At 39.5% G+C, this 24,783-nt stretch overlaps 1 protein-coding gene across 1 annotated transcript in view; it reads left to right on the plus strand.

The window, feature by feature from the left end:
- The first annotated feature begins 23,417 nt into the window (after positions 1 to 23,417).
- Positions 23,418 to 24,783, plus strand: part of LOC104127609 (regulator of G-protein signaling 2-like) — an 18,933-nt gene continuing 17,567 nt past the window's right edge. The window contains exon 1 of the mRNA XM_035895822.1: positions 23,418 to 23,443. Coding sequence (XP_035751715.1) covers positions 23,418 to 23,443 — 26 coding nt within the window. The remainder of the gene's footprint in view (positions 23,444 to 24,783) is intronic.

The raw sequence follows: 24,783 nt of genomic DNA on the forward strand, positions 1-24,783 counted from the left end.
AATGTTCACTAAAGACAGGGGAAAGAGAACAATGAGAGAAATCATCCAAAAAAGAACATTTTACTACACATGCCAATTAGCTGGATTACAGACTGTAGCCTTTTCAGGGCAAAAACTGCATCCTAACTCAGGCTTGCCTACAGTCTCCTCCAGCAAGGGTTCACAGTGACAGTAACCTCTCTCAGTAGAATTACACATTTAATAAGTTGTAAGTAACACAGTAACTGTACAGCTTTGAGATGCTTTGATTTCAAATTCTTAAGTTTTAAACCCTAAAAACTTTTAGAAAAATAAAAAAATTAAAATTAAAATTTAAAATAGCAGCCCCTTTTCATGGTCTGACTAGAACACACAAAGGATTCTGACTTTTTTTTTCTTTAAATGAAAAAGAAAAATAAACAGGTGCAACAATGTAGAAAGATAAAAAACACAAGAGGAGCAAATTGCGTATTGGAGAAGCAAACCACATAGCCAGGCACTCTTTTAGATATTGTACATCATAGGTGTGCAGATTCTAAGAGCTATGGATTCTCATCACACCAGCAACAAGATATCAGCCACTACAGCCAAATTGGGCAATTGGCTCTTTAGACAGGAATGTAAATTAGTAAGAGCATGATAACATCATATCATGGATCCCAGGCAGTGCTTTACCATAGATTTTAATCTGTCTGCATATCCTCGCAGAAACAGTGACATGGAATGAGACATCTTGACACATTAAGTACATATACATTCTGTCTTGACTGTGTTGCAGAAACACTTTATAGTACATAGTGCCCTTGGGCTAAGGCTTCCCCTGGGGTGGGTAGATCTGGCACAGGTAGGTAGATATACTGCCCATTGCCTGCTGCAGTGGCAAACAGAGGCCCCAGGTATCCTAAAGCAGCTCTGTAGGACTAGATGCCTGTGTTTGCGCAACTGAATCAAGCCTGCTTTCTTAACTATATTAGCTAAAGATTTTTGCGTTCGCTAACTTTAACCCACCCCTGGCATCTTAAACCATTTACAGAAAAGCTGTTTTATCTATAACTTTATTTTCCCTCCAAAATTGCTATCACAATTATCTCAAGATGAGACCATGCTTATACAGAAATCTTCATGTCCTGTTACTCAGATTTTGCTCAATTCAAAATACAATGCAACTATCCACGGACTAAGAGCAGCTCCTTACTGCAAGGACACACACCTCAAGATGGGAAACAGGGTAGGTCCACCCTGAGAAGTTTATGCACGTGTAGGGTTTTAACCATACTAAACGCCCACTGATAGGCTACAGACCTCCTTTACAACCCTAGCTCCTCCATACCACGTCCTCTGTCTGGATTTCTAGATGCACAGATCTGACAGGAGGAAAAACCTGAGGCTTTACAGCATGAGGGCAGGAGACAGGGCTGCAGTTCCTCTTCTGCAACTCCATCCCCCTGTAAGTAATTTTTAGAGGACCCCATAGATCCATAGCCTGTACTTCTTCAGTGAGGAAGAAGTCAGTGAGCCTAAATCTAGAAATCACATCAAAGACTTTATATGAGCATTGCCTTCCTGGCCAGCTGCAAAGAGCAGAAGCTTTGTAATGGTGGTAAGAGTGTGCTCTGCTAGGCTGGTAACAAGGCCTAAGGAATAATCTGAAACCACAGCTGAAAGGTTGCATTTCATAAACATCACAAGTGCCAATAATGAGAAATGACAAATTGTCCCTCTATTTGCCAGGCCCTGAAGGAACATGGCATAAATGACAGATTTAAATTGTTACCCCTGCTTTGTGCCCTGGCTTGCCTATCTCACCAGTCTCAGACTGATAAGTCAAAAGTTCCCCAGAATATCCATCACTAGGGCTGTTGCTACATACAGCACCAGCCAAGGCAAATAGTTTTTTCTCCCACACTCCTTGTCTGCAAATAGTGATTCCAGTAATCACCTCAGTAACAACAGGTGAGTAAATAAGATCAAGGCTGGTGGTTTTTTTCTTAAGAAATTGTTACAGACTCAATTATTTCATGGAGTTATTTCCTTTCTACCATGCCATGATCCACTTTGCCTTTGCTTAGAGAAAAAGATTACAGGACTGTAACTTTACTTGCACAAATACACAGGGAAAGAACTTTCCAGTCAAAGTTCTAAAAGCAGTTTCCAGATATTTGCAATTATAAAGATTTACCATTCACTACACACAATCTGGTCAGTTATTAATGAGTCATTTGGTACCATGGCAGATTACATTAATAGAAAATTTATGGTTCCCACTGTTAAGAAGTAATTACTCCCTACCAAAGGCATACTTAGTTTTTAGTCTCATAACTCAAGGAGTTCACAATTAAAAAAAAAAAATCAAAAGGAAGAACTATCTAGAAACTTCTAGCCTGTGAATCATTGCCCATGATGTTCCTTCACTCATAATTTTGTCTGCTGCTAAAATAATATTATGAGAATGAAAGAGGACTTTAATATTTGTAATTTCAGTTCAGTTCAGATACCAATGCAAAACTTGCTCGTTTATTCCTCATTATCTTCTTTACTCACTCACTCCTTTTCATTTTAGCTGTATTTTTGCAACAGTTTCTCTGTTGGTGGTCACCCTGCTCTTGTTTTGTAGAACACTTTTTTTCTTTGTATATTTATCTCAGTAGCTCTGCAAATTCCTTCCTTTCTATCTGCCTCCCATTTCACTTTACATTCAATACTGTTTGGTTTTGGGGTTTTTTTTTAAAAGCATGTTTAACACTTAGATATTTTAGGATATTTAAAAATGTTTGTTGTTTGTTTTAAATAACTCGGTACTTGCATCCTGTAAATTGCATTGATTCTAGATTAGCATCTATCCCTTACAGCCCTTTTGGACAAGTTCATACTCTCTCAGGAGTAACCTCGACACTAAAGACCTCTCTCCACTCTATACACATTGAGCCTTCCAACATGGTCTCCAACGCCACCACAGTCTGTCTCCATAATCAGGACAGAGAATGTCCCCCAAAACACCCCTAATACACCAGCAACAAGAAAGCCTTCCCAGAAATGCTGTTCACAGACAGGTTTCCTACAGTCCCACTCAAACCATGGCAGGGTAAAACTTAGTTTCCTTGTGGCAGCTCTCTGCTGCTCTGAAGGACTACTACACATCTAGCCCACAAGATGAGCGGGCCTGTTGATTGACTCAGAGGTCTACTCATAGGGATTAATTAGAAGACTGAGATTATGAATACCACGTTATCAAATGCAATTCCAGAATACAAACACAGATACATATCCCCAGAACAAATTACAGCAGGATGACTGCTACACAGCATGGCAATTACTTCCAGGCAACACAATTAGTGCTAAAACAAGATAAAATTGCTCAGAGGATGATAAGCCTGTACTGTCTTTGAAATTGTAGTACACTGGATGAACAGTTCACTGACATTTAAAACCAGATTGGTTTACAGTGCTAAGTATTGAAGAGTGGGTGAAATCCACCTCTGGTATCAGTTATAAAAGTCAAGTAAGTTGCCATAAAAATCAGAACAGTTGCTAAGAAAATTATGTTCTGTCTAGCTCTGCTTCTCTAATATATTTAAGGTATAGTATCACAAAAACTTCAGTGAGCTTTTTTCAGCATGATCAGAAATGAGATCAAACAGTAGAGACAAAATCTAGCAAATAAATTACCTGTTCTAACAAGTGAAAGTTTAACAGAACATGCTAATCATTTTGCCTCTAGCAACTTAGTCTGGATTTATTGATTATCGTGCAGTACTACATGAAGATAATAGTCTAAGTAATTCAGACAGTTATTTTTCCACAGCTTTTGAAATAATTCTAATTTCTGTATCTGCATTGGCTCTGCCAGCCATTTTGGCTATAAAAATAGCTTTTCTACCCAGCATCTAACAGTTTACAAGTGAAGCCAGCTAACAGGAATACATCTATGGCATTCGTAGAAAGGTGTTGATCTACTCTGCCTGCACTTCACATCAGCAGAAGAAAGATCAGGTCCAGTGCCAAGAACTAGCTGACCCCATTAGCACAAGTGTATAACCATTGCTGAGAAACTAGTTTGATAAAAGCACATCTCATGACTCTGAGGCAGTTAGGCTTTAGCAATGATGTAATTTGGAAGGATTTCTGGACAGTGAGGACTAGACTGTCATTTATTTACATTATGTTAATGATGGTAGTCCTCACGGAAAGCCCCAGGGCATTAGCGCATGCTGCTTTAGAAAACTCAGGGAAGAATAACAGAGCTAAAAAGCCAGCAGGTAAGAAACTTAACAAGACATAGGGGCATACCAGGTTTCCTGGAGAAATATTGCCCCAAACAAAACAAACAGCTGAAAGAAGTCTGGAAGAAGGTCAGCTCACCCCCAACCTGACCTCTTCCCCTTCACCTTCCTCTTTGGCCAGGGCCCACACCATTAGACAACCCACTCCCAGCCATAACAAGGGCTTGAAGAGTCCCTCATGATATCCCAGGAGTAGGCTACAGGACAGCTTGATCCATCTCCATCGGCACAGGCCTTGCCTCACAAGGCAGCTGGATTTTTAAGACTCTGGGAATGGAAAACCACAACAGGCTGGGGCACCTTCTTTACCCACTACAGCCACCAGATAAATGTTGCCTCTGCAAAAAAGGCAGCCTAACCAACAGTGTTGTATTCCATGTCATCTAACAGTTACAAGAGTGCTGTAGGTGCTGTTTCTGTGCTGTATTTGGTAATTGTTAAGTGTTTAAAGGGATAGGGTTAAAAATCAAGAGAAAATATGAATAAAACTCAGCTATTTATTAAGATAAAATCTTCTAAATTAAAACCAGAATATCCACTTAACCACATCAAGCCATCTTAAATTACATCTTCTATTTCAGTAAGAGTGCATAATTCTGTATTTTTATGTTAGAACAGTATTTTTAATATGTACAGCTTAAAAAAACCCACAAAATAATCAGTCTTAATCATTTAGGTACACAGAAGCATTTAGAGAAGCAAACTGCACCAATCAAATATCTAAATATAAATTAGAAAATTAAAGTTTCCAACAGACTTTTCTCATTCCATTTTATTTGATTTTTTTTTTTTAATTTAAAAATACAATTAACTGCGACCATCAGGCTTCAGAAGGCAGAATGTTTTAATTAGGACACTACTCCTGGAAGACCAGAAATAACAAGAGCTAAGAAAGAAGAGAAACAAAACTATAAAAAGACTCTAGCTTCCCATTTAGTCTAACACAAAACTTTACAAAACCCTCACAAACAATTTAAAGTCTACCACATGTGGAGGAGATCAGAAGCTTTCTTCACCCTCCCAACTTGTGCACAGTCCATTCATGCAAGTGCAACAGCATATATTGGAACACCAGGATCTAAGACTGATCATATTTAGCCCAGATACGTAATAATATCACAGAAGCAATAAAAAAAAGTATTTATGACCAGTGTTGTAAAGGGGGCAATTTGGATCCCATGGGAAATACCAGTATAGAAACAGAACTTTCCTTTCATTCTTGATGAATTAAAATGGCTTTTGATCAGATTTCCCCTGTTGCTATTTTTCTTTTGTTTGGAGCTCTGCTCTTTTTTGGCCAAACAGCTCTGTTGATAGATGTACAAAGCAGACCTGCCTGGACAGGCATAGCATAGTCTTGTCTTGCATGATAAAGAAAATACTGCCCTCAAACAAATTCAGGAAACTAAAATTGTTGCTGCTTCTAGTCTCAAGAGCTCTAACAGGAAGCAATTGCATCATTAGGTTAGTCATTTAAATCCAGCTGCTTACCATTAAACCTTCTTTTTAATGTGAAGTGCAAGATTTGAAAAGAATTTACATCAACAAACGATTGAAGTTTGTGACAATTAATAAGTGAAAAGCTCACTGAAGCTAAAAGCACAGAGCGTACTCTGCTTTACTGCAGCATGGCAAATGAAATGGCAGATGTGACCATCCAATGCAGAATTAATCCCAGAACAGATTCTCAGAGAAGTAAAGAAACAAGAACTGCAGTGTCACAAGAGGGGATGTGCCTAAGCCTACAACATCAATCAAAAGAGAATAAGAGAAAGAACACAAAACAGTGCCTTAAAAGCAAAGGCACAAGGTGAAGAACTTTCATACAAAGTAATTTAAAGTACATTGTATTTTATTCCTGTATCAGTCCTGCACTTTTCCTGACCCATACTGATAAGGAAAGGGGATGAACAAGAAGTTGCACCTGGACATGCATGGGGATAGCAAAAGAAAAATTTCTCTGTGGAACAGAAATGAGATTTCAAAGGCAGCTTACAGACAGAATAGTGTTTAGGGGAAAGATCAGGAAAACATGCAAGTTATATCCTTTTACACATCTCCATTCCAGCCTCTCCAAAGCCGCATTGATTTTAACATGCAAAAAAACCAGTTATATTACTCAGTCACTTTTGTATTAAAGTTCAGTTGGAACCATCCCTTCCAGTTAACACTGCTGTTCAGCCAAAACCACCCAGATAGAAGGGAAAGCCAGCAACTGGATACAGCCCATTATTTCTGTCACATAGGCATAGGTCTCATGCTTCCCTCTGTTTCTAGTTCATGTTTTTAAAAGTAACACTGCTGTCAAACATCAGTTTGAAAGCCGCCCTCCCCCCCCCAAACCATCCGAAAGGCCTCATCAGCTCCCGGCAAGAAAGTAATTTCCCAACACCACTTAAAGCAGTACTACATTTGTCATAACAGTTTCCAGGGAATGTGTGGCTAATCTCACACAAGCAAAAGACCAACTGGACTCCAAAAATGAGTAAGCTCACCAACAACATTAACAAAAAATCCTACCCTTTTTGGTGTATAAAAAGATGTAGTTAGCTTAGATGAACAGTTATTTGTTACTTGAACTGTTATTTGTTTCTGTAACTTGTTTCTACTCAATTTTGTTCCCCCCCATTCTTTGTTAAAGATCACATTTAAAAATATGTAGGCCTGGATTCCTTGTTTAATTACAAGTCCCTAATTTAGTTCTTAGATATGTAACCAGCATCTTCCATAGGAGAAGTTTTACTTCAAGTATAATAGTATCTTTACAACCGTGCCACATCTGCACAACCTGCTGCTGTAACCCTTTCTTCCTATTCAATGAGATTATATTAGCCTACTAGTAATACAACATACTAAAGTAACAAAACAATTCTATCCAATGACAGGTGATTAGATAGGTGTGTCTCTGTGGAGACAAAAACAACAACAACCCAACAAGCCCACACACTTCCTTTACCTTTTAAGTTCTTACCCTATCAGCTTCTCTCCCCACCAGTACCTTTTTGAGGATCCAGGGGGAGGTTTTTGTTTTCTGGTTTTTTTTCCTCCCCACCATTAGAGCATCTGCCTACATAAAAAGTCCTGAATAGTCCAGTTAATTCAAGTACACATTGTACTGGTTAGTTGCTGTTCATGGCCCTCTAGATTCTCAACAAGACTAGTCACATTTTTTGCATTAATTTTCTTAAGTTATTTTTCCCCCCTTAGAGACAATGCCAATATTTTATATAGTGGCTGTGCTTAAATTTCAAGAGAGACCACTTATTCCTGCCATCCAGTTTTGAAGAGCAATGCAGCTTTATTTACCATTACAACTATGTAGCACACAAGATGACCTCAACATGCTAAGATGGTACTACTTCTCACTAGATAGAATATTAACTGTCGATCTTCAAAGAGTTAATAAGAGCTGCTAGGCATTGTTTGAAAGACTGACTTATGATATGCCCTATATATATACATATTATACAGTGACCACAAAGATTTGTTAAGCAAGAGAAGTATGGGGAATTTTCTGACTTTTGTTACAACTACATAATATTCTGCCCAATGTACAACTGCCAGAATTCAAAGGAAAGCTAAGCTTACAAGTAAGACATAGGAGCCTATAGCAGAAGTCGGCTTAATTTGGCACTACTGCTGCTTCTCCTTCTCACATAAAGAGAAGTAAACCATACCCAGCCTTTTCTAGCCCTTCTGAGAATTAACTCCAAAAAGCAGAGTTGAAGTTCTGATGCTAGAGAAAGAAGCTCCACCCTTTTGCTGATGGTTTGTGCACCCATGTACTCTGCTATTCAGCCAGCTGCTGGGCTCAGGGGCTCATCTTTTCAGCAACAGCTGGGATTTGAAATGATCCAACATAGGTCCCACCCTGGGAGGGCCAAGCCCCCGTGCAGAACAGCAACAAGGAGCTTCTGTTACTGTTATTCACCTTAACCATGTTCTGTGTAGAAACAGATATCTATTTGCTTACATATAGGCTATCTCAGCAAAGGCTAGAAAATTGAGGCAGAAGACTCTTCAATCATCTCAGTCTAATTGATAAAGCTTTCCTATCTTCTGTTCATAGACTAAAAGATCTAAAGTTTGTTAAACCTTGACAGCTTTCTTAGAGCCATTCTTTCCCATTATTGATAAGGGACTCAAAATCATTTAAAAGCAGCTTTTTTGCCTCATTCCAGATTAGACTGGAAGACTGCCAAAAGCTACACTTGTTCTTGGTCTTGTCACAGTTTAGTCTGTACAAAGCAGTCTGACCAACCTGTTTACAGTGAAATTCATATTTACCTCCTCTTTGTGAAGATTGCAGTTTGTTTAACAAGAGGAAGGTGACGTAACTAATAGCTGACATTACTGAAACTGTAATGGGCACATGCACATTGCAGAACGCACAGTAGCCAATCAAGCAGCTCAGGTTGTTCTATCACATTAATAAATATTAAGATGCATCACTTGTGTCCCCTTAGTAATTGTTTAAAAAACTGCTGCAATCAGGGGTGCAGCTTATTTCTGCCTTCCCACTACTGTAAAAAATGCAGCTCTGTATAAGGTTTCTTCAGAGACTTTAAATTCTGGAAACTTGCCAGTTGTTACTCATAAATAAATGAATTAGTACTGAAACATAAGTGTAAAAGGAGGAACCTTTTTTAAGTTCTAACATGAACAAAAATAAGCTAAATAAGAGTCTGAGTAGTGTTGTGCCTAGACTGCACACCAATAAAATTTTACAAAATTGAAATTGAAATGGCCTTTAAATTAGCCTTCAAATTTTGCTATCAGCTTATATACTGTGTACAGAAGTTCAGAAACTTTTACAAGTTTGTTTACTGTTCAAAAGAAGTGCATGATGCCTGTGTATTTTGGAATATTAACTACCCACTGAGCCTCTAATTCAATATCAATAGATATTAGAGCTTTATAATTTGCTGCCTTGATGAGACAGAGTACCGGTCCAGTTCTACAGACCACAGACCCAGCAGGTCTCTACACTTACAGCTTAGGTTCAGTAGAAAACAAGCAAACGAAAAAAAAAAAAAAAAAGAAGGAAAATCCAATTAATTATTCTTCAAAAAGTCACTTCTCTTTCTCCAGTTAGAAAAGAGAACACATACAACAATACACACCCTCCTTCGCATTAACAAAGCATACTCTAAAAGGACAGATGAGACCCTGAAGCTTGGTGAGGATCCAGGAAGCACATTTCTTTACTAATAGCAGACTTGGAGGGATTTTCAGAAGTGACCCTTTTCTTTTCAAAGGTTACATGTCTTCTGTAAAGCACACAAGCCTAGAACTAGCCAATCACAAAACTTCCGCCACCATGAATCTCTGGTTATGATTTAAAGAGAGGTATTTAAATGTCTCTTTAAAAGGTATATAAACCACAGGGTTTTGTTTTGGCAACAGTTGTTGCCACCAAACAATTCTCATTCAAGAAGTTCCCTCTCCATAAGTTTTTGCATAATCACTCTTGTGCTGTTCACAGGAAGTGGGGACAAAATACAAAACTAGCTAATATCAGCTTGGTAAAATTAAGAGCACTTGTTATGAACCTCTCCACCCATTGCTGGGATTTGTGTCGGTAGATGTGATGGACTTCATTTTAATGTTAAAAATGTATAGTTTTTCTTCTGATATCCTATGCATCCACAATCATGTAAATCTCTTCATCTTCCATTTCTACCATCTTTGCCTCTATGTGTGCACAAACACTGCAGTTCTAGGCAAAAAAAGATTAAACATGGAGATGTCTCAAGAGAGCAATTTTTCCACATAGAGCTGTGCAGGGGTGCTTGATAGCATCTCCTGAGAAATGTTTTGATACCCACAGGTTTGGGAGATGATACATGTGACCAAAAATTTACCAGGAACAAAAAGCAGCAAAAAGTGTGCTGACTTTGGTGTCAACTGGGATAAGCTTTAATGAGTAAAAGAGGAATAGATCTGCTGAGTAAGAACGTGTCAGTGTTAATTTATAACTTCTCAGAATAAACTGTTTTATACAGTGTTCCAGGAATATTACCAAATAACTTTAGGGTATCAGGTGACTCAATGTGCTGATAACATGGAATAATAAGCTAAAAGGAAGAACCCAAGAAAGCCAGAGAGTTTCATGTGCTAATGCTGCTGAAAAACTCAGCCACCTAACACCTGGCAAATTAACAAAGCACTGAATGGTAATATAGCCTCACAATAGATTAGAATTGCATAATGCTGGCTCAGCAATCTAAGAAAGAAAATATGACTATTGCAAAGCAGATGTTTCAGTTAATTTGTTGTAATACATTGGCTCCAAAACTTTGGTCTACCAGGAAATAATCCAAGACCCAGACCTAGCCCGACACAGATCCAGTAGTATTAGCAACAGGCAAATAAGCTAGCATTTACAAAGCAGATTTCATCTGTAGTCTCTGAAATCAGCATTTTCAAAATCATAAAATACACATTCCTCAGGACACTGGCAGTGGCTGAGGCTCTTACTGTGCTTTGTTTTAGCTGCATGATTTCCAGGGCTCATCCATAGGCTGATGGAAACAACACCCATTTCATCCACGCTTGCTGACAGAGGTGAGCTCGGCGATCACATTATCAGTGTCAGAAAGATTTCTCCTGTAGAGCATAAACTCTCCAGGTGATCTCACAAGATGCAATTACAAATAGCCAAAAGTTCCATTAAGAAAGTGTTAAGTGAAGACTTAACCAGTGTTAATGAGTCTGAGTGCAGGCTAGGACAGCCATCATTTTTGGGTGCCCATTTGCCTTTTCAGGAGCCATACCACATGAGATAACCAGCTGCCAGCCCTTGCTATGCCTCGTTCAAAGCCAAAAGTATGTGTCCTAAATCTCTACAAATAGACAGCTTTAAGTTATGTCACAGTGAGTTTCCACATCCTGCCAAAATCTGGTTGAAATGAAGATTTGATCAGCACCCTCAGCTGCTGTATGGAAGAAAACGCTTCTGTTAAATTCAGTTACACAAAGTTGAACAGAAGAGAGTTACACAGCCAGCTATTACCAGCCAGCAGTCTGCTGCTTTAGATCAAAATCTGAAAACAAATGGAGGACATTGGGTTTTCAAGCCAGGTCTCCCATACCTCACCTGAGTGTCCAGGCAATATGTTTTGCAGGTGTTTTTCCTCTCAACTTTGGAAAAGGATTTCACTACAGAGCTGAGAAATCTTTGACTGCAGCAACTCAGATACAATTGTTTTCTATAAAACTGAAAAGACTAGTGGAATTGTCATTTTCTTCTTTCATAGGAAGCTACTGACAAGTTCTGATAAGGAGAAAATATTAATATACAAAGTGCCTGTAGCCAGGGCAACTGAAGTATTCAGCTGGGCAAAACCTTTCATTCCTGAAAAAAATGCAAAGTATGCAACTAAGACATCCATATGAATTTTGCCTTTAGTTTGTGGATATGTTTATGCAAGAGAATTGGAATGAGACAGGAAATCAAACTTACTATGCTTGTTTTTATAAGCTTATTAGCACGGTTAGAGACCAAGAAGGGGAGGAAAGACAAGAAAGCTGAAGTTCATCAGCTGCATTTAACTGCCACGTATCTCCAAGTGATATTTGCCCTAAGTAAAATGTTCCATTACTTATCGTACAGGTCTGCTGAATGGCTGTTTGTTAAGTTTCAACTTCCTTATGTCATTAAGTCTTCCCATGAAAATAAAGGAAAAGTGATGCCATAATTATGAGGGGGGAGAGATGGAAGGGCAGGAACGGAACAGCACTAGCACCATTACTACACAGATTTATCATGCTCATTTAGAAAGTGATCCAATAGCATAGATTGGATTAGAGGTGTAATTGAAAAAACTCCATCCTCATGCTCAAGTGAGCAAGTTTAAAGAAACAGACAGGCATGCTGAAGTACAAGAATCCTCCTCCAGATGCTTAGATGAGATGTAAAGATAGCCCTATCATATCACGCACAGTGCACCACTGTGCTGTTCTTTCTCTTCCATCAGATACGGGCCAAAACCCTACTCAAAAGGAGCTGACAGCAATGAGCCTCAGGAACAAACTTAGCATTTCCAGGCAATCCTACGTGGACTACAATACTTGGAACAGAAAACCCAACAACAAAAGTGAAATGAGCAACATGTACTTGCTGCTATAATTGGAATCAGAGAGATTAAAATGACTACCTACTGTGCAAATAAAGGATCAAAGCAAACAATATTGCTTCCAGTACCCAGGAGCCAGAGGTGACTTTTTTTTGCTTTTCGTTTGTTTAAATAAAGTGTTCTATTTAGTCATTCTTCCATCTTTCAGTAGAACCATAAATGTCCCCAGTCAATGAGGCATACTTCCTCCTGGTATACTTGGAAAGAGCACAACACATTTAGAGAACTACCTCTATTAAAAACATTTATTCAGCAGCATCTTCAGAAGACCATCCATGTGATCTCTTAGGTTTCCTGTTGGGCTTTTTTTTTTGCCTCCCCTGCAACCTGGACTACAGGAGAAACAGGAGCTTGCTACCTGATAAGATATGAAATCCTTGCTCAAACAGATAACATTTTGCTGAGGAAAGGAAACACAAAGTGACAGCAAGCGAACAAAAGAAACTTCTGTAATGAAATGTAAAGCAATACAGGAGTAACGATGTAAAGTTATACCCCACTCTCAACCAACATTGCTACCTTAGTAAAAACTCTGCTGTGGAAACTTTTGTCTACTTTCCCCAGTGCAGCTGGCTCCACCAGCACATCTCATGGGCCTGAGCAGCAAAAGGCCACCCCTGCTGACAGCCTGCCTGCCTTACCTTCCCTTGCCCAGGAATACCCTCAGGAGGAATAAGTGGTGGGAAAGGCAGTTCCTTTCCTACTATGCCCAAGCTGCAATGTGTGTCAGTAAAACTGAAATAAGACAAGGGGTTTTCTTGATCAGTTTATTTTTGGTTACATTTTAAACTGCATGTTTTCTTTCTAGGTTCTGGAAAGAAAGTCTAAAAAAATATTTTTTAAGTATTGTAGAAAGGAAGATTTGTTTGAAAAGATGAAAAATCCCATCTCTCAAAAAGAGAGAAGTTCAGAAGGCCATAATTCAGAGATGGATAGGTTTTAGTCACCTTGACCCAGGACGTGGTACTAATGGTCATTAGTGATCTAAATCCTTCCAGACTCCTTGTAGTTTAAGTATACTTTATTATTGGTTTTGTAAACAAAGAAATTAAAGGCAATTCATGAGACAAGCTTTCCACAAATTCACGCATACAGGACAGGATGGGAATATCAAGTCTGATCTCCAATGTAACATTAAAGCCAACAATTAGCTCCACATTAGCCTGGTCCTGACCAGCAAAGATGTACTGACTTCAGACCACATAGAGATCTGGCCAGATTTAAAACACACATAAGCCCCCACACACCATACACACAAATGCATAACTTTCTGCATCTTACCAACATAGCTTTTCTGTCTTTCTATGCTAGAAGTACAAAATACTTTAGAACAGACTGTTCAAATTTGCTTGTAGATTTTAACTGGAACACTAATTCTCTGTGACACTTTTTTGCCCTGTTTTTCTTTTCAGATACTATCTCCTGTGACATAGTAGCAATATATCAAAAGGTGTAATTAGGCAAAACCTTAATTAATAAAGCAAGTGCCAAATGACTTCAAGGAAGGTTAGCAAGAAAGGGTAATTCATTAAGCTTGGGTAGGTTTATGTGACATAAAATGAATACATGACATTGTTTTGTATATATTTGCATTATCACAACCAGTTATTCTACACCCACTTTCCATAACAGTTTTCAAGAGAATTTTTCAGGCGGAAGTAAGGAAACATGCTCTGACATTCATTTTCTTTAATAAGAAACATACAGTAACAATCTCAGCATTTTCATTGGTGAATTTTCATTACTAAAAGCCCTCATACTTTTAAATGTTATATCCCAGTGACCCTTTTAAACACTTTAATTTGTAAAGCGATTCTTAATCTCATTCACAGCCTAACTTTATGCAAGAAAACCTGTGATGTAACCTGCTCTCTCTTTTTCTTCCCTCTTCCTCTTTATGGCTACAGAATGCAAACGCTAAACAAGAAGGAGAAAAGAAAGAAATTCTACTGGTTTGTTAAGAACACATAACATCACTTGTACAAATTTGCAGGTAGTGCAATTCTCATATAAACATGACTCATTTCACTGGAAAAAACCAACTTACTTGCAATGCCCAAATTTGAAGATAATCAAGTCCAGAAAGCAGAGCTGCAAATATAAGGAACAGGTATATTAATGGCACTCTTCAAAGTCATACGCTTGCATAGCTATACTATGCAAAGTAGTTGCAGATCACACAACAAAATAACATTCCCATTTCCTTTTGATGCATTTAATGTTGTCAGTAGCGAAACCATCCCCAATTCATTCTAAAGCACATGTTGTATTTTACATGTTGGACATCACTTCATATAGACCATGAAGCAATCAAAACGCTACAACTCTTGAATGAGATACGTTCAGGCTCTGTGTTGTATTTCAAAGGGAAACAATGAAAAAAGTGAAGCACTAACTTTTTGCCTATTTTTTCCCTATTATTATTTTTTCTTACAGGGTCACGTACTTGTCCAAGGAAACAGCTGCAATGACATAAGGTATTTCATAGATAAACAGCCAGTGCAGCTTACTAAATGCCAAAGAGCAAAGTAAAAGCTTATGGGAGCTACTGGAGCAGGTCTGGGCTCAGCTATAGTAACGTTGCTCTCTGCTGAGCATCCCTGGGTGCAGGATACACAGATAGCGGAGGGAACAAATCTTTCCCCAGAAAAAGCACAAAGCTGAGTTTAAAACAGAGAAGAACAGCAGAGTACATACACACACCTCTGTGTAGTTCTGGGAAATATGGTTAGTCAGACTGTAAGCATCAGATCCATGAACCCTGCTGAGCTTACTAGCTTTAACAAGTTACTGAGCAGCATGTACATTCTGTCCTCCTGGTAGCGGTTCAAATCCCTGCTCCCCAAGCTTATTTCTCAACAGTTGCGGGAAGTATTACAATCAAATCTTTATCAAAAGATAATAGAAAATACAAAGAGGAAACAGAATTGATAAGAGACACAATGTCTTTTGCATACTCTGGCCTGGCATACCTTAGCCTTGTATTGAACCTACAGGCTGTCCTTAGTGTACTTTACAAGCAGAATCAAGTTTGACTGGCTCATTACCAAACCAGACACAAGCTCTTGCCTATGCTACAAGATGTTCACAAGTTGTAGAGCAAAAATCCTCAAGTAAGACTCCTGGCCTTGCAGGCAGGCACCACTGAGCCCAAGGCAGTTATGGCAATGTTCCTTCCCAACAACTCAGCATATAGGTGATTTCTGCCTGCAGACAACAGTACAAACTGCTGAGAAACACTGTTTCTAGGCACTATGTGTTATAGAACATCATCACAGTGTTTATTCAGACTTTGCTGCTCTGAACAATCTATGTTTTAAAACACAGCTACAGTCAGTGGTAAGGGAGGTGACATTTACCCAGGATGTAGGAAACCCAGGTTCTGATCTTTCCTCTTCCTGGAGGGGTTCAAGCCCACATTGCAGTGAAATTCTGATAAATTGTGGTACTAGAATCCCACTGAACTCACCTGCAGGTTGTATATCCAACCATCTGTATTGGAGGAGCTTGCTATAGGACTGTTCTAACCTCAGCTACTCAGATGATTTGGTACAAGTATCCTGTTAGTGAATTAGAAGGGTACTTCACCATAGGTTTCATTTCTTAAACCACTCAGCTGTATATTTTACATAAGTACCTTAAACAAAATAAAAACATTACATTAAAATTTACAAAGCTCCCTCCCTTCCTTCCCAACTACATGCCCTTCCTTCACTCAAAACCTCCTGAACCTTTAGTATCTCTACATAATAGCAGTTAATTTCTCAATTAGCAGTCAGTACATCACCTGTTTACCATTTAGGACAACCCCAAACCAATAGGGACTCAGGATTGTAATCATCATCATCAGCTGTTAAATGAGCTGTAAACCCCCTCTGCAGCGGGGTAGGAACTGCTAAACTTGGCCAAGTTAGGCTACCCTTACGTGAATTACCTATATGGCTAATTTTAGATGTGAATATCTCCCTTCATAAGTATGACATATTTTTCCTGGTATTTATTCTCTGTAGTGTTCTCTAAAACATCATTTTGTCTAGCTTGAAGCACTGCATTTTATTTGCAAGTACATATCCTTGGCATGCAAAGAAAACTAGGTGTTAAACTTGAATTTGTGACACCCCTTGACATAACACCAGGATTTAGAGAACCAGAGAAACTTGAAACAGCCATTCCATTAAGGATCATTAACAAAAAGAGAACTTTCTGCTTGCAGTCTATATCCTCAGGAGGACAGCTATCTGCTATTCTTTTTATGCAACTGAGCAGTTGTCATCTCTAGGTCGCTATTGTGCTGATTTGTAATCACTATTGGCAAAAGTAGAAGAGTCTGCCAATTAATTCAACACAAATTTCCAGTAAAGATGGACCAGTGGAGAGCTCCGGCCAAATTCCATCTGAGCTCAGAGGAAATACAGAGGAGATTAAAATGTGATGATCTGAGCCTGCCCTTGTTTTCTTAATAGAAGGTGCACCACGGAACAGCATTCACAGTTACTCCCTGGAGAAGCTGTCAAGTAGCAATGGCTTATACATTGCACTTCAGGAAATCTGCGCCAAACCTCTCCAAAAACCAGGTGCCAAAAGTTAGATTCTTGTCTGTGTTTATGCACATAGTTGTATGACCTGCATTTGATTAGCTCCCATGAACTTTGGTTTAGAAGCCTGAATCACAACTGTGCAAGGTTTTAATTAGCTAGTCGGTCACTCTGCCCTTTCTTAAATTCCAGCCATTTATTTGCATGCTTATACACAAAGCTAAAAGCTCAGGTCTGGGAGGTAAAGTGAAAAATATAAACCTCCCCAAGCTAGTAACAGATAATTAACCTCACAAGGTAGCATAAGAAATCATTTCACCAGGAGAAGCCCATTGCTGAAAGATTGGAGTTTCACAGTTAACTAACCATCGTGCAAAATGCTATGTTAGTATTGATGGGTAATGAAGTGACTTGAAAGAGCTACTGTGATTTTCTCATTAAACGTGACTGCTACATTATGTCTGGCTGAAGAGAAGTATAGTTTTGTCCAGAAGTGGTGTATTAACTTTCAGTAATAGTGATACATCCTCAGTATCAGTGTAAGGAAGAGGATGGAACAAAAAGCACTTCTGATGCCTATGCAAATATTTTCTTTCCAAATCCTATTAGCCCTTAAAAAAACCCCTTGTTGACTAAATTCTGGCATAAGGCTAGGAAACAGACTGAACCTACAATAGAACACGAGATAAGACCATCTTTCATAAATTTTGCAGCTCAGTACATTCAGTTTGTACTGCAGTTTCAGCTCAGCTTGATGTATTGTATGCAGAGGAACTAACTCACACACAGTGCGAGTTGTCCAAGCCATTCAAGATGGGAAGCAGAATTTTGTATACCTTTTCCTGCTTATCTTTTACATAAGTCAATATTAGTCCAGTCTTTGGTAGTATTTGGTGCAATTCACAAATACAGCACCTATTCCTTAAGTTTCCTTTTCACTACCAAAAGGAAGGAAAAATGTTCCTGTCAAAAGATAAAAGAAATTGCTTTGTGGGAGCATGCTAATTCCCACAGCCCTCCTTTTACAATGTACCTTTCAGTACTAGGTAGCAAACCCCAGCTGTAAGCACAGGCATTACAAAACTATCCAATTCATTCTCAAAGGAACTGCTTGCCAAATTTAACAGTCCAAAACTTGTCTCCTGTTTCCTATTCCCCTCTAAACATACATGTACTTGAAAACAAGAAGTCATGGCACCCTGCAAGCCATGTGATACCCAGTATCTTTCCTGACCTTCTCAATGTCCCTTTCCCTTTTTCTCCCTTCCCACATTTCTCTATTACCATGCAGTTATGTTCTCAAATTGAATTATCTCCAATTTTTATCTTTCCCATATTAAAGTAAGGGACAGTTTGTATCCAGCTATCTACCCTATCCTTTGACGTTTCCGTTCCTATTGCAGGAATGATTCATCTGATAATGAAACAACTGCTGAGATTCCACAGCATAAAACAGCGATTTTAGTTTATCTTGATATGATACACTGCAAATCTTGACAGGGCCTCAGGTACTGGCAGCTGAGCTCTCCTCCCTGCAGCGGGCAGATGGATGAAGGCAGGCACTGCTGCAGCCATCCAGAGAATGAAGTCCCTGTTCTTCAGCTAGATTTCATGCACCTTTTACACAGACTTTTACATGGCTGCAGTAGTTCTTTTTTTGTCACAAGTTTGCTAGTAAAGCTAGTAGTAAGTTACCACTCACGCTAGAGGAAGTCACTCAAACCCCAACTTTGTCTTCCTATGAGAGACTTTCAGCCTCATTCCTATGAACTGAGGATTAAATAAATATTTGGGTCAATAATGTAAAGTACTATTTTATGCACTATAACTGCATCAGATAAGTTTAGCTGGAAGTCTGTCAAATGTTTACACTGTGATTGGTAAGGTAAAGACAGGAAACCACAAACAGGAAAAAAAAGTTATATTGTATGGGTTAAACAAGTCCTCTGACTCATTCTCTAAAAGTTAAAAGAGTAAGCACATTTCCAGCTACACGAACAATATAACTGCAATTAGACAAAATGTAGATGGTTGTAATAAGATGGCTTCTCCAGAATAAGTTCATTGCAGTCAGCATTGCGTGTAGTGGCTCAATACCTCTATGGCAATGCTCACACATTAGGGCTCTATGTTCAATCCACAAGTATTAAGGTAACATTAATGTATTTTGGCAAATACAAGCAACCACCCTGAAGATACTTCAGCGGGAGAGTCACCCCTCCAGCGCGGGCCTGGCACCCCTCTGCCTGTGCCTGCCTCCAGGCAGGCCTGGCAAGGGGCCTGTACCTGTGCCTACCCTGTGCACTCTGATTGTGGCTTCTCACGCAGGAATAAATTCACTTCTTCCTGCCCAAAACACACATTCTTTTCCTTCCCTGTGTTGCTTGCCTGCAGAATGGCTGAAGCTGGGGTATTGGTAGTGGTACAAATTTTTCCTTCTCTGGTGGCCTTCCCCCAACACAGGCCTTCCCCAGCAGTCCCCGCAGGAGGAGCCATGGGGGCAGCAAGGCTGGCAGCCTGCGCACAGGGGATGAGCTGGTGTGGCGGCAGGGCTCTGCCCTCTTCAGCCGTCCCTGTCTGACAAGGAAAGCAAGCCATCAGGGCTGGGATGGCCACAAGGTGGGCTGTGGTGAGGGGCCAGGCCCGGGAGGCCTGTGGGACTACCTTCATGGCCTCAGACATGAAAGGAGTGTAGGCAGCCGCGTCTGCACACATGCAGACAGGCAGAGCCCCAGCCAGCCCTGCCCAGCGTGGTGGGGACATGCCCGGGAGGTTTTCGCCACACAAAAAGGGAGTGGGGCCAGCCGCGTCTGCACACATGCAGACAGGCAGAGCCCCAGCCAGCCCTGCCCAGCGTGGTGGGGACATGCCCGGGAGGTTTTCTTCCAGAAATGGCAAAGCCCACCTAGCTACTTGATATGCTTTTAGTTGTCATTAGGCATACAAGCAATTCTCACCCCAGACAATGCTAAACTGTGAATATCTACTCTCATTAAGACAAAGATTTTCCACCATGTCCACCCTTCCTGGTCTCCTGCAGTACAGAAGAGCACCTCCTGCTACAAACCATTGTGCCCTTTTCTTGCTTTTTTTAAATTTAATTTCCTTGGTGGCCAGTTCACCAAGGAAATTTTGAATGCAGCCCAAGAATGTTTCCTTCTCCCCTTAGCTGCCTGATGCTTCTGAACTTCTGAGCTCACACACAAAAATCAAAGAATTTTTTTTCCTTAAAACAGCCACTTCATGTCCAAGATACCTTTCCTAGGTTTTGGGTAGGAAGACCACTCTGGCACTGAGCCTAGAGTTGCATGAAGAAAACAAGCCCATGCCTTCTAATAATTCTTCATCTGCTTCCCCTGTTTACAGATAAACTATACAGATGTTAAGTGGGATCATCTAATTCTTCTGGTGAACACGATGAATTTGCTCAAAAGTGTATTTTACCATCTTAAATAACTATCCAAAAAATAAACTAAGCTAAAGAATGTGTTTAGCCTTCAAAATCGTTCCCGTATGAGACAGCTGTTATTCAAACAATATCCCACTGAAAGAGACCTTTATAAAGCCTCTTCTGTCTAGTTATGAGAAGAGATGAGATTCAGGACACAGAATGTTTCCTAAAAGTACTATGCAATTATGAGGGAAATGAAAGACAAACGTTTTGGAAACGAGACAACAGACACAAGTCTTTTTTGAGAATGGGGACCCAGGTTCTTGATACTGGCTCGTGTTAGAAGGTCCTTCTAGGCTCCTTTAGCACTAATACGTAATAACTCTAAGTAGCAAAGCTATAGAATAAAATAGGTTTGGTTGTTAGCTATCCTACACAATAAGAAGAAAGTAACCTGACAGAAATAATGTGGGTTTGAATTTTCAGCATCCCCATGACATCTATTTACAGCAAACCAATCAAAACTCCATTTGTACTACCAAAGCCAAGCCAAAATATATAGTCAGTAGAAACCAAATTATATAGAGTTGTTTACATTCTCGTAGGCACTAAAAACTTTCCTTGTGGGAATGTCTGCCAATAGTTGTTGAGATTATTTACTTTTTGAGGCACCTCTTTCCTTTTTAAAATTAGTAAGCAAAAATGCTAGAAGATTGAGCATATTCTTATGACTTTCATACACACACACCCCATCAAGCTGGCATTTCTACAAAATATTTGGGAGAAAATTTAGTCTCAAGTTGTTCTTTTAATAATCTGTTTCTAGTAAAAAAAAGAAATCCAGATAAGGAGTTGATCTTTGTTAGGTTAAAGGTTGGACTTGGTGATCTTAAAGGGCTTTTCCAACCTAAACAACTCTATGATTCTATGATTCTATCTTATTCCTGTTTCAGCAATTCTGTCATTGCTGGAGAGGGCCTGGAGAGGCAAGAGCACATCCATTGCAAGGTTAAAGACAGAATATTTTTCAGGTCATTCTTAGAATATGTTTGCTGAGAAAAGGAAGGTAGATCAACATTCCTTGCTCCTTTTCTCAGCAAACTTGCAGGAACCTTTGCTGGAAAATGAACTCTGGCAGCCATCCTTACTCTGCTTTTTAAAATCTACCTCTAGTCCTAAGAATGTTGTTTCTTTTGATATTGCACTGCAGGAGACAGGATCATTTAATACAAGCAACCCTTCAAATATCATACTGGGAAGTTAATTTTCCACTTTTTCAAGATGAGATTGGATTATTTTAACATCTTTTTGTAGTGAAACTGCTTTTAATTTTGGAATGCATGTAACCAAAATAATGCGAACATGTTCTCCAAAGTACCTTCTCAAAATGTAAGATGTGCTTGCCTTTTGGAGCTTGTGCCTCTCCCGTCACTTCCCAGGGATGAAAGGAATGTGAGAACTTCAGAACTGCAATCTTCACTGCAGAAGTGGATTGCTTATATTTTTAACAAACAACCCCAAACCAAACTTGCTGTGTCCTGTGGATAATAATATATATACCAGTACTAAAACTAAGCCACTGGCACTGAAACTTGACCACAGCAGGCCTCATTGCAACCACAAGCCCTGCGCCATGGGCAAGATGTGATGTTAAAGCCCCTGTTTTTGAAACCTATCCACAATCTTGCCTGTAGTATTCAGACCATCAAGGCAGCCCATATAATACATATACAAAAACATTCACATCTTATTGGACCCTGTTATCCAAGATTTTGGGCCATGCAAAGTCCTGCAATAATATTTACAGACCCTAGCACTACCCCCAACTCTATCTATAAAGTAAAATGCAGCATAAGTCATCACCAACACCTGCTGCTATCGCAGCTCTGCTGGCCAGCAGTCATTTGTTTAAAAAGCACTGTCAGCCTGCCTTTACTGAGCCCTCTCCTTAACTCTAGCTTAAGGCTGATGACCTCTCTTTGAACATCTGTATAAGCTGCACTGCACTGGGATTCCTGCCACACTATTTCTCATGTGTTGCTTTATTCCTGAGAGCTAGTTTGTTATCTTTGAAAAAGGTCAATAAATACGACAAATAAATCGGAAAGCACAGATATATTTTCATTTGAAGATTAAAACCTGACCATCTCACAAGTACTCTGAACTGTGCCGAATATGTTTTGCTAGTGCATATAATGTAAAAAAAAAATAATTGTATTTTATGTTGTGTTGATCATCAGTGAAATCTGCTGATCAGAAATAGGGACAGACTGGTGTGTTCTCCTTGTAAAGGAAAGGAATAATAACTTGTTTCTCCAATGTCCATCACTTCAAGGTTAAAAGGAAATGTTTCACAGGGAAAAAAAAAAGGTTTTTTTAAATATCTTGCTTCATCTATCTTCTGTGCTGGACTTTTATTTTTTTAAAATTACAGTCCCAAGGAAAACAAAGAGAAAAGGCATGATTCCAGATGCAGATTAAACATTGTGCCATGGGACCATCTCCAATCTTTCAATCCAACCCTGTTTTTCTCACTGTTACAACACACACTTCTGAAAACTGGCTTCATTCTTGTTTCATGAATTATCATTGAAAAGGAGAAGTCATTTGATCCACAAAATACCTTTTTCCTGCACCTTCTTCCCATTATTTCTCTCGTCTCAGATACAGTGACTGGGCAAGTGAAAAAAGCACCAGTTCTGCACCAGAATAGCCAGATGAATTGCACCCAGAGGTCATATGAAGGCTAGATCCAGCACATGGAGAAAGAGCAAGACCACTCCCTGCAGAAGCAAATCACCCTTTGATCTGTTTAGCCGCAAGGTGAAACCGCATCACTCCATATCCCTTTTAAGGATGCACAAGTGGTAGGGCTGAGGGACAGGCGGCCTCTGCCAGGGAATATCTGGGAGTTATAGAGACTGAAATGGATCATGTTTAAAATCACTAATGGCTGTTCCATCCCATAATATAAACAGTGTTCTGTAAACATATTTTTTCTCTTTTGCAAGAATTAATTGTCTAGCAATTCACCCATTTTTCTTCTTCCTTCTTTCCTTATTAGTACAGTAGTTTTCATATAGAAAAGACAAAGATGAATACAAACTTCCCACCACCAGGGTAAGTTAGTCCTTATGCTGTGATAAACAAACATAAGTGACTTCTCTGGTTCTCCTTGAGGTAATACCTTTTTTTGACTTGCAGGAAGGGCAAGTTCATGGCTGACATTTCTTCCTGGAATATGACTTGCTGAGCTCAACATTTTTATTGCCTTGTATGTTGCAAACTCTTGACATCCATGACACGAAGACAGAAATTACAAAGCATGAAATAAATCTCTTTGATGGAGAACCTGTACACCTCAGAGCCAAAACAAGATACAGCTTACTATCCAACCTGTGAAATATTTCAAACATATGAAAAAATATCATCTGGAATAGTAGGCTTGGACAGCCAACATAGTCAGCTGACAGGGCTGTAAAAACAGATATGGTCACTGGCTGCATGCCCCCAGGGTGGAAGAGCTCAGTGAGCCTGGTGCCCAGAACAGCCAGGAGGCATTGCGCATCCAGCAGAGGAAGAGGCAAAGAGCTCACCTCTATACCATCTGCCTGGCAGACTGCCGAAGAGCCTGGAAAAGTGGGACAACAGCCTGGAAGGAGCACAAATGATAGCCTCGTTGAGACTACCTATTCCAGCAAAATGTTTTCATTTGGAAGAATCAGCATTTCCTACCAGAAAACCAGTCAGCTGGAACATCTCCAAACAGCTCCAGGACTCAGTTTAGTCATTCATGTTTTTCTACCCATCTTCCAGCTAATTAGCTACTGCTAAGACAACGCATGGAGATTTGCTACCTCTGCAGGTACCATCTCTTTGTGAAGTATGCACAAACCACCAAAAACCAGATGTCTGTCAACAGCCAGTGTGGACTGTTTGTAATCATCTCTTGTCACTTATTAAACACAGGTTCCTAATCCAGCCATTAGATATGGCTTTATTTCTTGTAAAGATTAACTTATTTTTCTCACCTCTTATTTTTAACCAATAACCATTTCACAAGTGACAGAACACTAAATTATTTTGCTTATCTGATTTTATCTATACCTCATCTTCTAAACATACTTTGAGCCAGGGTAAAATTAGAAAGAGATGTTCTAAGTCCTTGGCACTTGAAATCTCGACTTTGGCTCAGCTGACAGCACAAACTGGATGTGAGTATTTATATAGCTGTGTAAACGTTCATGGTACTATTTAACCAAATAAAGTATAGGACCTGAGTCTAGCAAAATCTTGTGCACATACAAGGTCCTTACTTGTAGGTTTTTCAGGAGTAAATGCTTTAAATCGTAATTATGTGGTGGTCTGAGCAATAAATACAACTTATAAGGATGCTCTGACCCACAGTGGGTCAGAGCAACGCCTCATCGAGCCCAGTAGTCTGTCTCCAGTGGTGGCTG

Source organism: Egretta garzetta, unplaced genomic scaffold (assembly GCF_000687185.1).
Source record: "Egretta garzetta isolate BGI_Z169 unplaced genomic scaffold, ASM68718v1 scaffold86, whole genome shotgun sequence".
In the NCBI taxonomy this organism is placed as follows: Eukaryota; Metazoa; Chordata; class Aves; order Pelecaniformes; family Ardeidae; genus Egretta; species Egretta garzetta.